This window comes from Choristoneura fumiferana, chromosome 5 (assembly GCF_025370935.1).
Source record: "Choristoneura fumiferana chromosome 5, NRCan_CFum_1, whole genome shotgun sequence".
NCBI classification, from domain to species: domain Eukaryota; kingdom Metazoa; phylum Arthropoda; class Insecta; order Lepidoptera; family Tortricidae; genus Choristoneura; species Choristoneura fumiferana.
In genome coordinates, this window is record NC_133476.1 from 4,013,440 (window position 1) to 4,028,137 (window position 14,698).

Below are 14,698 nucleotides of genomic sequence, written 5' to 3' on the forward strand. Positions count from 1 at the left end.
AGAGAGATTTTTTTAAATAAATTAAGAAGCTTTTGTTCTTAGTTGCGACTCGACATACGAGTACCTACTACTGTTGGCCATCATTAACTACTAGCTGAGATTTTAATAACTTAGGAGAATAGTCCTCGAATGACGACGACGAACCGAAAGACGAAGCGTTGGCAGGCTTCCCACTAAGCGGACTTACAAGGTGGATAAAAGTGGCGAGATGTCGTTCATTATGGCATTTTAATACCTTTGTAACAGTGAATGTCTTCCGGCTCATGATGACCTAAATATTAAAATCTGCACCTTTGCTGTTCTCGTTTCAGGATGGTACGACTCCGCTGATCCTGTCGGCGGCAATGGGCCACACTGAGTGCGTCAGGGAGCTTCTGGCGCAGGGCGCCGATCCTGCTTGCAGCCGAACGGTATGACTCTCATCAATATAAATAATATTATATACTTACTAGCTGTTGCCCGCGACCCCGTCCGCGTAGAAGTATGAAAAATAGTACATCCTATTCTCAGACCTACCGAATATACACAAACAATTTCATAAAAATCGGTCAATCCGTTTCGGAGGAGTTTGGTCACAAACATTGTGCCACGAGAATTTTATATAAGACTAGCTTTTGACCGCGGCTTCGTCCTTTTGTGCATTTTCCGGGATAAAAAGTAGCCTATGTCATTCTCTGCCCCATAAGCTATCTCTATGCCAAAAAAACACTTCAATCCGTCGCTCCATTTCGACGTGAAAGACGGACAAACATACAAACACACACTTTCACATTTATAATATTATAGTATGGATGTCAGTTGGTATGTTTATCCGTTACCTAGTACTTAGTTAGGGATATGGTGGATTGGTATCAAGTGCCCCGTGATATTTATTATTTAAGTGAATAATCTGGCGCTGTCACTTCGTGTTTGGACTTTAGTATAAAATTGCCAGAGGTCATACAGTGACAAGGTACTAAAGTGTACCTAAAGATATGCTTAGCAAAGATATCGTTAGAATATATTTCCATTAGATATGCGTCGTTAAGTAGTGGGTTTATGTCAGACAGGAACGAGTGCGTTGTTCTTCGCGGCGCAAGGCGGTTTTCTCGACATAGCAATACTGCTATTGGAAGCCGGGGCCAACATAGAAGCACCCAGCACGGTACGTATCTATACAACTATACAAACTGCTTCATGGTGTCTAGTTGGGCCAATGGTTATTTTGTCTGTGGCACCGTAGCTCTTAAACGGGTGGACCGATTTGAATGCGGTTTCTTTTATTTGAAATTAGGTTTTGTAGCGATGGTTTTTAAACATGTTTCATCAAAATCGGTTTAGCCGTATTTGAGATATTGAACTTTGTGGAAAAGTCCGGGGTTTTCCAACTTTTTGTTGGTTAGGTTATATTCTAGTCACATTTTTTACGAATTGGCTGTAGATTTTGATGTCGTTTTCGATTATTTTTTAGAGTTCCTTTATTTCTACCACTAACTAAAAAACTGTAACAGAATATTCATTCGTCGACATCTGTATTGGCTAAATAACTATACTTCGTTTGGATAGGTATTTAACTAAATGTAAACAAACTTCAGGTTCCAGATTTGGTACATTCAAGGATTTTCAACATTTTACTTATCTATCATTGTAATACAAACTAAACTAGTGTAATATCAATACAGAAATGTAATGTAAATGTTTCGATGGTTTAATGGGGGAATTTCAATATTTAAGGCATCAGTTGAAGTCGTTTTGTTTACATTTAGTTAAATACCTATCCAAACCAAGCATAAATTAACCAATCGCAAGTAAGGCAAAAATGGAATTTACGACACTAACGCCATCTAGCGATATTTTGCCTGTCAGCCTCAATGACATTCGAATCAAAGACATTGAAGTCTTGTCTCGTAACGAGACTCTCGTTAGATTATGAATTTTCATGCACATTTGGATGATTTATGAAAATTTCTGTTTTACTTCAGGATGGTGGAACACCTCTGTTCGTGGCGTGCCAATGCGGCCACCTACCCGTCGTAGAAGAGCTTATACGAAGAGGTGCCAACGTCAATTCTGCTATGAAGGTAGTTCACACTTTCATATTATTTACTTACCGATCTTGTTGAATCCACTGTGTATCACCGAGGTCGCCCCAGGAAGTCTTTGTAAAGAAAAAAGGCTTTGCTATATAGGTTTCCTCCAGGATCCGTGACTTGCAGTTCAGACAAGCAGTGTCAGTAGCTGCACCGGCACGCGCCAGCAACAGGGTAACACTAGTGTTGCCATGAGAGAGGCATTACTCGTGCTGCCATGAGGGTAGGCAACACTAGTATTGCCTACCCTGTTAGTGGTGCTGGCTGGTGCGAGCGGGTGCAGCTACTGGCATCGATACTGCCTACAGCCAATCACGCAAAGAAGTCGAATTGCAAAAAACAGCCCGCTGCTACAGGAGGATTTTTGTAAATATTTCGTTAAATAAGTAATAAAAATAAAAATAATAAAAAATGGAACGGAATATTTAAACATAAAGCTCTAAACGGTTGTTGGTACTTTGGTGATTATTTAAAATTGAAATGTTGTGAATTCTCTTTTCAATATTGTGTTCCAGGACAAAGCCACCCCTCTCTTCATCGCCGCACAAAACGGCCACGAAGAAGTGTGTCGCGCACTCCTCACCGCTGGCGCCAGTGTGGACGCGGCGCGGGCCGACCGTGCCACACCCCTGTGGATCGCCGCACAGTGTGGACACGATCACGTGGCCAGAACTCTGCTGGCTGGGGGAGCCAGGGTGGATCAGGTTCGACAGGTTAGTACGGCTGCCTTATATTTGCAGTTGGTGCCATGGATGCAGCGGATTGTGAAGTCTCTACCATGTAATGTAGCACGTTCTCTGCTGACTGAAGAGGCTGTAGTTTATTTATCTTCATCATCATCCCAGGTTCATGAGGTTATGGCTTTGGGCTGGGTCTAGGTTAGTAGATGTTTTTCTAAACTCATTAATTTTAGTAAAATTAATATCTTTCTGCGAAAAAAGAGAATTGTTTTTATTTTACGATAAATGATTTCATGTTAGAATTCGACCGTATGACCCCCCCCCCCTCCCTGGCTATAAGGCTGGATCCGCCCCTGTTTTAAATAGGTACATGATTGAATATCTTTTGTTTCTTTAGGACGGCGCGACACCTCTCTTCAAAGCGGCCCACAAAGGTCATGCAGCTGTTGTGGTTGAACTGCTCAAGTACAGACCGAACCTAGGATTGCTGCCTGTAAGTCATAACTGTCAGACTCAGAAACGATTATTAACTGTTATAGATCATAATCACGTTATTTAAATGATTTTGTTTACTAATCGATGAAATGTTCATTTACGTTTAACTGAGTGCGATAGTCTTTTCATAGACAAGAACAACTAACGCCATCTTTAAGTAATGATAGTAATCACACAAGTTTGTCATGCCATGTACTGTACTGTACGTCACTTGAAGTTTTACCTTGCCAATAGATGGCGTTAAAATTAAAGGCAGGGCTAAAGTTAATACCGTACTATATACTGATGATTCCTGACCCCTATTACCTGTGACATTTTTCGTTTTTAAAAGATTTTAGATTTCGCTAATCAAACCAGCAGAATGCTAATAAAAACAATAAAATTAATATTAGAAGACTACAACTGGTACAGCAACGTACGAGTCGTGAATTAGGATTTTTGCGATAGATGGCACCACAATACGCCACTATTGGCGTATGCAAGCGATCTAAATTTTCGAAGTTTGGTCAAGATCCCATGATGCAGTTGGTAGCACTAATGTTTAATATAGCCTGGTGTATAACGATGCAATAAGGTGTCAATGTTAATATGCTAAAGGACGAGTGCCGAGGAATACTTTAATTGAATTTATACTTTATTATTGGGAACTAATAACCTGTGGTAACTTTGTTGGTCAATGTTAGATGTCATTGTTTATATTGTAAGTTTTATTGTACCGTTTGTGCCCAAATACATAAATAAAAAAATAAAAGACCTAGAGAAGAAGAATAATGTAGAGGTGCTATATTCTAGCTGGTCAGTCGTACACTGCGTATGCAAAAGTGATTGACATTTATTAATGTTAGTGCAAAGAATAATGTGCATCGTTGCATAAAAATGTACATATTTGTATATCTGGAGATGTGGGTTTGACTCCCGTCAAGCGTAACCGAGATTTTTTTTCGTTTATAAAGGATCTATCAAAACTTTTTTCACATTTCCAGAATGGTCAATCAGCACTACATGGCGCCGCCATGTTCGGTCAACTGCCTTGTGTGAAGCTACTCGCGCGCCGCAGCGACTTGCGTCTGCGCAACGTCAGCGGTCTGACACCGGCGCTCGCTGCGCACGCGGCGAGGAAAAACGACATAGTCGCGTATCTTAAACGACTGGAACAGGGGTTGTAGCGAAGTGGGTGAATCACTGTTTCTTCAAGGATGTTTGCAATTCCCGCTTAACGTGTTGTCGGCGAAAGAGACAGGGTTATGCGTTAGAGTGAGACATATCGACCGCTTACTTTCTCAAACTCGTATCTACCCGAATTGTATACAACAAATCAACACTATCGTACTTGACATAACGATGATTGTAAAGCAATTGCATGTGGCCAAATACGAGGTTGAGAAAGTAAGCGGTCGATATAATCGCGTTTCTTGGGTTGCTGACACGCTGTTGGCTGGAAAGCGGAATAAGAGTACACTAGTCGGGTTGTTTCCCAATACAATCGTAATATTCGCCGGGCAGAAAAACCGAACATATCGTCGGGTGACAAGCAAAAAAACAATGGAATACTAACCTTACGATGCTATGCATAAGTTTGATTACTTAACCAATCGCAAATGTGACGCAAATGTCAAAGTCGTCACGAAACTAGCGCCAACTGGTTGACACACAAACCCTCATTGCTTCGGGTCAGAGGGGCTAGAAAGGCTAGGAAGTTCGTGTCGTACCGTCCTTCTCACACTCGTACAAAATAATATAAACATAAGCGGGTCGGCAAGATAATAGGTTTGAATTTTGCAATTCGTAGTATAGGCTCAGCTTTGTTGGCAACAAAAACTGCCGAACCGCTTATCTTTACTTATCAAAAAAAAAACTTTAATTTGTCTGACTGTTCTTTATACATATTATTTCAAGGTTTCTTTTTTGATGACGTATTGATTTGTTCAGTAATGATGTTAATGTATGTCTGTCGCAATCATGACATATTTTTAAAATTAAAAAAAAGTTTATGTTATGAAGTGCGAGTGTCTCTTAGCAAAATCAAACATATATTTTTTAAATATTACAATTGCATCGGGAACGATCGCGACTACAATTATAGTGAGTAAGATGATCAAGGTGTATAGTGTTAACCTTTCCATTACTCAAAAGGTCGACAAAAACGAATGGATCTGTTATAATATCTCATATATTCCTATCGCATAATTACAAAATATAACTATTTTGTATATCTATACATGGACACTTAGCTATAGCTTTAGTCATATCGTAAAGCTTTACGCCAGCCTTATGCATACCTCACATACATCATAATTAGATCTGTTATTACTTATAATATAAATACACTGTATAATCTGTTACAAAAAAGCTGCATCCGGACTCTACCCACTACACTATACCGTACTATGCCATGACCGCAACAGGAACGGAATGTCAAGCGTATACATGACACGCGACGGCGGTTAGGAAACATTCTAGTGGGAATAGTCTCGTACTTTTCGATGCGAAGAATATGTTTTAGGCTGACACGGTCCTATTACGGTCATGGTCTACTTGAGAATACCCCGTTGCATGACCTTGTGAGTCCTCGCGTACTTTATAAAGAACAAATTAACACTAAGAATACCGGCCGAATGTACTTTATAAATTATAAAGCACAAATTGCAATGAATAAAGAATTTTAAGACTAGAAAATATCCAAAATAATAGCCGATGACGTACGTTTAAGTCTTGAATACATTATGTTAAAAAAAGTTACGACTCAAGAGGATAGCACAGTAAGATTATTAGTTTTTAACCACCATAGTATCTCAAACAAAGCATATTTAAGAACGTCCACCAAAACCACAAAATCTGCGACAGTCGTTGAATATGGTGTTGCCAGTTCATATTGAAATGATATCATTTTACTAACACCTTTAGGTTTGGCGATATGTCCAACAAAGCCAGTGAAAAGTCAAAATATCTGTATTCAATTTAGGCTACAACAAGCACTTATGAATGGCAAAAAATCTGTCCATATAATGTATACGTACGGAATACGGAATGCTCTTTTTGACGGTTAAGTTCTAGGAGAAAATCATGTGCTAAAAACACTCAACAATATCAAAAGAAATATGGATACGTTTCTTATCCAGTTAAGATATTATTTTTTATTTAAATATTTGTTTTGTTAAGCTCACAATAATTATAATTATAAGGAGCTTATTGCATGTCAATTAACATTATGGTATGTTATAATCCATTTTACAGTCAAACAATAAAATTGTATTTCTTTTAATCTCAACTAGCATAATCAGGGCTTTATACAAAAAAATATATAATTTTTCGTACAAAAACTGCTATTAAACATACTAAGCTATCTTAAGATATATTTTTGTAGATTTAAGTTTTTCTTTCAAACAACAAGAGATCTGTATAAGATCTAATATTTCTATAACTTGCATTGTTAGGTATTTTGTTTTGTTTTTCGGTGCTGTATTCAGTCCCTAAGATTGAAAACACAAGTACATTTGATTTTTACTAGTCAATTCATCCAACTATGTGCAGTGCAATCAATGCAATTATTTTGTCATAGAATGTGTTATCACATTATAGCCATGAATTACTACGATAATATACCAATATACTTATGAAATAACTAAAATATTACTTGTATCATATTCACATGTAATAAATACTTTCCTCTATTTTTTATTCATTATATTTTACAGACTAAAACTGTAATTAAGTAGATAGTCCAGTCAATGAAGAAGCAGACCTTGTGTAATAACCGGTATATAATATTTTTGCAGTTGTTACATTTCATTTTCGAATCTCTATTATACAATATATATGGATTACAAATAAAATTAAAACAAGTAAAATGTTCGAGGAGATAAAAACCCGACAGCGCACTACCATTCATCCATTCATGCAAGAAATTTTATTGCACAAAAAGTAAAAAAAAAGTAAAAAGTGCTACTAACTTTTTACGAACGAATGATTTATTATGAGAGCCCCTGCAGAATTGATTGGACTACATGTAAATAGTTTTAAACTGCGTATTTTAATCGCTCAATGTAATTAAGTGTTGTATCGTATTTAATCTATTTAAATATAAGTGATGAGCACGAATCTTATTTTACATAATAATACGGATAAAAATACATGAATTTTCTTTCAGTTGTATGATAACAGTTTTATATATTTCTTGGTACATTGTCTGTTACACAAGTAACAGCTAATTTTACTTACAAGTAGCTATTGCGGCTTCGCCCTGTTGCCATTTAAAAAAACAGTTAAATTTAAATCAGATATTAACATCCGGATGACCAAGTGGTTAAAGAGCCTGACAACGAAGCTTGGAGTTTCGGGTTCGATCTCCGGTCGAGATATCTGTACTGTACCTATCCACGTATGTACAAGCTTTGCTTAGTTTGCGACTAGGTCAATTAGTGTCCATTGTCCCATGATATTTATTTATTTTATTTATATTCTTTATACGTAGATTAATTTCTTATTAGTTTTAAAAAGGTTTCTTAATCTTTTCAAATTCAAAAGACCCATACGCCAGGCTTTTATATTGTAATGTCTAAAATTGAACCTTAACACAATTGAACGAAGGTTGCTTTTGCATTGAAGTAATGGACGTATATATATATAGGTCGCTGGCGTGGAACCTGCTGTGCGTATATATGAGTCGTTGGCGTCGAAAAGGTTAAAATAAGGCGCAGCCCATCATTTACACTGCGTTACACTGCAACTTGTCAAAACCAGTGCTTATTTAGTTGCGTCTACGCAATATTGTGTTTGTAGTACTGAATTAAAGAGATGTTTATTATTTTTGTACACAATGATGGTTTCTGGACAGGCGAAATACCGCTAGATGACGTTAGTATCGTGAGATTCCTTTGACATTAGTCTTGCTTGCGATTGGCTCGTTTATATTTACCCAATCACAAATGTGATGCAAATGAAGGGTCCACGGAAAGAACGTGTCTAGTCACCTAAGCAACTTTTTGAGTTATAGCGGTTTGAAAGTTAGTCATCACAAACAATTACTATGGTTACAATTTATTCAAAAGTTAAAAAAAGTATATTTTATATTGTTTTCAGATTATTTCATTCAATAGTAAGTCATAGTTCTTTGGGAGCTCTAAATTTTGAAGTTAAAATCTCAGTTTTAAAAAAATGTGACTAGTCATGTTCTTTCCGTGGACCCTTCAATTGTAAGGGCCGCCACACACACTCGGAATTCCATTTCGGAATTTATATTCGAAATTCCAATTCGGGATTTCGACATTAGTTTTCCATTCGAACTTTTATCTGATTCGAAATTCCGCATGGTGGCCTGTGCGTTTAGAATTGACATGAACGTACGGAATCCCGAATCGGAATTTAAACAGGATTCCGAGTGTATGTGACGGCCCTAAAAGTTGTCAAACGGATCTCACGACACTAGCGCCATCTAGCTTGTCACAGATACCCTCATTCTTACAGCTGTCATAAAATCGAAGCTTTTACTCAGTGTTTATCTACATTGGACTGAATGTAATAGATAAGTAAGGTTGAATAGTTGTTGAATTTTTATTTATGTTAAGGAAATATAGTTGTTTTCCAAATTAATATTGGTTTTCATTGTATTTACTGCCGTTTACTATTACTAGTTATGTCTTATTTGAATTTGCTTATTAACTTCAGTTGATTTACGTAAAAAATAAGTAGAATTGCCTTATTGTGGTATTAAGCCGCATTTCTAATTGACAATTTAAAACGTTCATATTCTCGCACTTTTTTAAGATATTTAATTAATCTTTTTTAAACTTGGTTTGTCAAACAATAAAGATATACTTAAACAAATAAAAAAAGATGTCTACTAATCTTATAAGGTGTGCCCAGCGGCGGCCCTGGAGACGACAAGAGGAACGGTCGCTTTAGGCGACAGATAGCAAGATGCGTCATTTCCCACTTTAGAGTGCAAAATAAAATTTAGACAACACCTTTAGAGAACGGAAGCGGTATTGACAATCCTGCTCTTCCTTGATCAAGGGCTAGAGACACTGGGTGTATCTGTGTAAACCTTAATGTTTCGTCATCATGTCAGCAGCGGCGATGGCGAGGTGTCTCGCACTGGGTCTCATGGCAGGCAGGGTCTCTGTACAGCACTGGAATATAGCCAGGGGTTCTGCAAACTTTTCCACGGTGATGTTTACTGGGACAGGCGGCCTAGTGCCTGCAAATAAGAAAAGATTATTTTATTTAAAAAATACAACATAAATAATATCCACCCCTCACAAACAAAAAAAAACGAGAAAATAATTATACAAGAGTGAGAGGGAGGGTACGACCATCATCATCAGCCGGAAGACGTCCACTACTGAACAAAGGCCTTCCTCCACCTTAGAACGCCACAATGAACAAATCGTCACTTGCTTGCTCACTGTCAAAGAATACGATATTTGACTATTTCTTACTTTTTAACCACCGAACGCAAAAAGAGAGGTGTTAAGTATATTTACGTTTTAACGTGCAACTTGCACGGTGCAAGCGAGTATTCTTGCAGCATGCAGCAGTTTTCTTTAGCAATGTTTGATAAAAATTGGTTCAGCCGTTTTAGCGATCTGAACTTTTACATAAAATTTTCGGGGGTATTTCAATTTTCTTTAAGTTGGTTAGGTTATTTTATCAAAGCTCGACTATATGTGCAAGAATCAAATTCGAGATTAGACTATGAACTGATATACCTCTCGAAGTTAACAGAAATCAATAAAAGGATTGTGTTGTGATTCAGCTGATCTAGGAATAAAACATGTATTACAAGGAGAGAAACAACTATTACCTACAAGCAATAGAAAGTCACGAAACCGCAGTTCTAATACATACATTATTGATACAAAATTATGTAGCTTACGTCTAAGTTACGACGGTTGGAAGCCGCCCAGTCCGGTTAATGAATTGTTAATGATTCGCGCTAAATAGCCCGCCCGCCGTTTTCAATTGTTCCCGTCTTGAGACTTGATAATTCTTACGTCCGTTATTTTATTATTCACTAGACTTTACCGCGGCTTCGCACGCGCTTACTCTACAGTTGAAGTGAAATTCTGGGGTTATCAAAAATATATCGTGGATTTTATTTAAGTGAAAGTCAAAGTCAAAATATCTTTATTCAATTTAGGCTATAACAAGCACTTATGAATGTCAAAAAAAATCTACCACCGGTTCGGAAAAACCTCATTGAGAAGAACCCGGCAAGATTAGGTAAAAAGGGGTTGAGACAGAAAAAAGCTTAAAACTCTAAGTAATTTTGAACATGAAACTACCGTGAGACTCACCCATATTAAATATATCGACCCGGATAACTCACGTCTTAAATCGAGTTTAGCTCGACATGTTTCGGAGCAACGCGACTCAGCGGCTGCTGCAACACGCGCACTGCGCGCCGCCGCTCTGCTCGCGCGTTTACAACAGCTAAACTCGATTTAAGACTTGAGTTATCCGGGTCTATATATTTAATATAACTCTTAAGTACTTGGCCAGATGGAGTCACCAGTTTGCTAGCTACTTACCATATTTCTCACAGAACCAATCTTCTCCGCTTTCAACAGAGTCATTCATCTCCATACTGTCCGTGGTCTCGTCGAGTGAGTGTGGAGGCATCAGAGCCATCATCTCCCAGATAGTGAGCCCTAGTGCCCAAATATCTGTCTTTGTTGAGATCTGACCACCATGAATCACTTCTGGAGCACTCCATGCTTCGGTGCCTGAAATTAATAGAGGAATAATTAATTAGTAGTAGGTAAAAAGCTAAGTAATAGCTTTTGTCCGTGGCTCCACTCGCATTAAAATAGGGATAACACGTAAAGCTTCTTAAAGGTGTATAGATCGCCGACCGACCGACCGATCAGCGTTCGGCGGTTTTTTTCGTGCTATACTCTATATCTTTTCTCTTTGTAATTTTTTGACGAAAAACAAACAATAGTTCTTAAATGCACACAGAGCCATTTGTCAAATCTTGGACAGTACTTTAAAATTTTCACTATCCTATAGGAACCATGCTTCGTTTTCGGGATAAAAACTAGCCTATGTGTAGTTAGGGTATACGCTTTTCCGGTTTAAAAGTTCTTGCAAATCCATACAGCCATCAAGCAGTAAAAAGCATATATGCTCACACAACATCGAAATACAAACTGAGACATGGATGCACAGAAAAACCAGAAAAAGAGACCAGCGCTGGGAATCAAACCCAGATCCTCAGCAATCAGCCACCCCTACACCACCGCTGGACAGGAATCTAGACACGAATTTTTCCTATGCATACATATCTCTTATTTCTACTATGCTACTTATGCAGCAGCACTCACACAACACACATATGTAAACTTTGGCTTTTATAATTTTATAGTTTTATGGAGACCATATCCATAAAATAGCACCAAATACCTTGTTATTCCACCATCACATGTATCCATACATACCGGTGGTGGAATAGGAAAATAATGAAAAAGGAAAAATAAAAATAAGTATTATATTTGAATGTTGTTGTTATCCTGCTAAGTTAATGAATAACTATAATGTCCAAAACTTCCAAAACTTTAAACTAAAAATATTTACGTAAACAGAAAGAGTTGGTATTAAGCTTTCATATTTTAATGCCTTCTTCAATAATAATCATTCCTTGCAATTGCTGATTGTAAATCATCCATATAAATGTAATATCTATTCTATTTATTTACTCTATTTACCAGGTTACTAAACCTGCATTTCACAATAATAATAAAACCTTACTTTTTCTAAAGAACAGTGATAATTCTTCTGCATCTATAAATTTCTAACAAAAGCGTGGCAAAAACAACTTGAACTAAAAACAATTACCATATCTTATAAAACTTACGCCATTGCAACAAATATGTGTTCATGCAGCTCCTCCACCTCCACACTGTAGGAACACACACAGATCACAGAAACCCATCTATGTATTTTAAATTCAACCAGTTCAGTTCATCCTTAGAGCAACACAACCATTCACCATGCTACCAGATATTGGACTAGGATGACAGATGTTTTAGTTCATTATTAGACCTCCATAAAGTAAATGCCTGATTCAATAAATTATTTAAGAATAAAATAACATCAACTCTTACCATAATACACAGCTTTTCCTCCTTTCTCCTTATCAAAAACCCCATTCTCATCCAACGGCAAAGTGACTCCAAAGTCGCACAGCTTGCAGATGACAAAATCACCATTGACCAAGATGTTGTACGACTTCATGTCACCATGGAGGATTTGCATGGTGGTGTGGAGATAGTCCAAGGCATTGCCAATGTCTGCTGCTACCTGAAGATTTTATATTTCAATTTAGTACTACACTTTAGTCTCTATCTGCTATTTCGCTTTTGTGTCTAACATTACATCTATACATTACACAATTATAGTGATAAACATTTATAACAACTCTAGCTTTTGCCCGCGGCTCCGCCCGCATGGTATTCGGTTATCATGCGCTGTTCCCGCGGGTACTGTGCATTTTTCCGGGATAAAAAGTAGCCTATGTCACTCTCGGGCCCATAAACTATCTCTATGCCAAAAACCACGTCGATCCGTCGCTCCATTACGGCGTGAAAGACGGACAAACACACAAACATACAAACACACTTTCGCATTTATAATATTAGTTTGGATTGAAGGGATAGTCATGTCATTAAAGCTAGTAGGTATCTACAGTGCTTTCATTGTAGCATGGTGTGTGTGTGACGCTTGATGCACATTTCGTTTTACTCAAAAAAAGTTGCTGCATTCTAAATATTATGGAAGTACATTTCAGTTGTAGCCTGAATATTACTGGTGTAAAATATTTGAACATAAAAAACTATTTTATACGAAATAAATTTAAGCTATCAGATTTTTATAATCAATTAATTAAATTCAAAGCACAATTAAGTGAAGAAACGTAATATACATATGTTTAGTGATGGGACCTAATGGATCTTGAGTTGTATTGGTACATATTAATTGGTAAGTAATGAATATTCTTGCAAACTCCGTTTAGCCTAACATAAGTGGAAAATAATATTCCAACCTAGAATTTCACTAATATTCTCATGAATAATCAGATTAATGATGACATTCATTAAGATTAAGATTTTAAATTATTACTTTTATCAACTCAAGTTTCAATTTTACTCTCAAGTCTTGTGATATTGACAGCTGTCACCTGCACCATGCTACAATAAAAGTACTGTAGTGAGTGATTATAATTAATGTTGTTTTGGTAATGTGGATTGTGTTGGGACTTTTGCCTTAGTTGTTACAATGGTTTTGGCTATAGTCCTAATCAAGTGTGGCCCAGGGCCCCCACAAACTCACAGTGCCCCTGCCAGCAGTGAATGTATAAAAGTATGATACAACTTCTGATTTATAGCATGAAGCCAATGAAAGTTTGATTTACATTTCAAAACTACCAAACCAACATTACCTTTAACATTTGTTTAGCAATGAAAGGCTCCCCGCTGTCTTCAGCCCTTTTCTCAATCATGTCTCCGAGCGACAAGTCACATGCTTCCATACCCAAATACAATATCTTGTCCTTACTGAAAGCTCGGAATCCAACAATGTTAGGATGTGACATGCGCTTAAGCAGGTCAGCTTCAGCTTGCAGGCGCTCAGAGTAGACATTACATGGTTTAACCCTTTTGTTGATCATTTTAAGAGCCCATGGTGACCGGATTTGACCTGCCCGTGGCGATCTAACTAGTTGCATTACATTGACACCTGAAACAAATAAAAGATGTGGTTAATTCTAATACCTGCCTGGGACACAGTTTTCAGAGTGAGTGAGTGAGTGAGTGAGTGAGAGAGAGAGAGAGAGAGAGAGAGAGAGAGAGAGAGAGAGAGAGAGAGAGAGTCGCCCTAGTGCGTTACATAGAATTTTATAAAACTTTGTCTCTACATATTGTTATTTTGTACTGCAAATTATTGAATAAATTATTTTATCTTAATAAAAGAGTTTGAGAGTGCCAAGGAGAGGACAGTGCTTGCGTAAACTTTTTAGGTACGATTACGCTTTACTGCATTGAAGATGTTAATGGAATTCCGAGTAATGAAGTGTATACATTCAATTACATACCTACACGTTAGGATAGTAACATTAGCAATGCTATTTGAACAGGTATGTACTAAGAAACGAATATATAGTTAAAATTTTGGTTCCTTACCGGTGCCATAGCCTAGACGACTTAAAAACGGCGAAGGCGGTATAGTTATCTTTTCACTTGAATCCAGCGCCTTGTTCTTCTTGACTGGTGTTTGGAATTCACTCATAATTACAACTGAAACTGATAAAATCAATCACAACCTGCTCAAGTCGCTTGAGTACCTTTATGTAAACGATAACTTTTCAAACAGCGAACGTTAAACGGAAAGCGTACCTGTCAAAAATTGACACCAACCAACTCAGTGTTGCATATCTATAAAAAAACTAAATAAACGTTT

At 37.3% G+C, this 14,698-nt stretch overlaps 2 protein-coding genes across 2 annotated transcripts in view; one reads left to right on the forward strand and one right to left on the reverse strand.

Annotated features, from left to right (window-relative positions):
• Positions 1 to 8,833, forward strand: part of LOC141427935 (uncharacterized) — a 75,333-nt gene extending 66,500 nt beyond the window's left edge. Inside the window, exons 3-8 of the mRNA XM_074087547.1 lie at positions 312 to 410; positions 1,046 to 1,144; positions 1,962 to 2,060; positions 2,585 to 2,782; positions 3,147 to 3,242; positions 4,228 to 8,833. Coding sequence (XP_073943648.1) covers positions 312 to 410; positions 1,046 to 1,144; positions 1,962 to 2,060; positions 2,585 to 2,782; positions 3,147 to 3,242; positions 4,228 to 4,410 — 774 coding nt within the window. The 3' untranslated portion in view covers positions 4,411 to 8,833. The remainder of the gene's footprint in view (positions 1 to 311; positions 411 to 1,045; positions 1,145 to 1,961; positions 2,061 to 2,584; positions 2,783 to 3,146; positions 3,243 to 4,227) is intronic.
• Positions 5,397 to 14,698, reverse strand: LOC141427934 (lymphokine-activated killer T-cell-originated protein kinase-like). The gene is made up of 6 exons (XM_074087546.1): positions 14,635 to 14,698; positions 14,422 to 14,541; positions 13,683 to 13,978; positions 12,349 to 12,544; positions 10,774 to 10,968; positions 5,397 to 9,440 (listed from the first exon to the last, which is right to left on the reverse strand). Exons 2-6 carry the CDS (start codon positions 14,525 to 14,527, stop codon positions 9,289 to 9,291), a joined length of 945 nt encoding a protein of 314 aa, XP_073943647.1. The 5' UTR covers positions 14,528 to 14,541; positions 14,635 to 14,698; the 3' UTR covers positions 5,397 to 9,288.

What these genes read in the sequence shown, in the direction of transcription:
- LOC141427934 (XM_074087546.1), bottom strand. Translation starts at nt 14,527, where the DNA reads ATGAGTGAATTCCAAACACCAGTCAAGAAGAACAAGGCGCTGGATTCA. An exon ending in TCGTCTAGGCTATGGCACCG is followed by an intron (nt 13,979 to 14,421) that starts GTAAGGAACCAA and finishes TATTTGTTTCAG; the next exon opens with GTGTCAATGTAATGCAACTA. An exon ending in TTGGTTCTGTGAGAAATATG is followed by an intron (nt 9,441 to 10,773) that starts GTAAGTAGCTAG and finishes TCTTATTTGCAG; the next exon opens with GCACTAGGCCGCCTGTCCCA.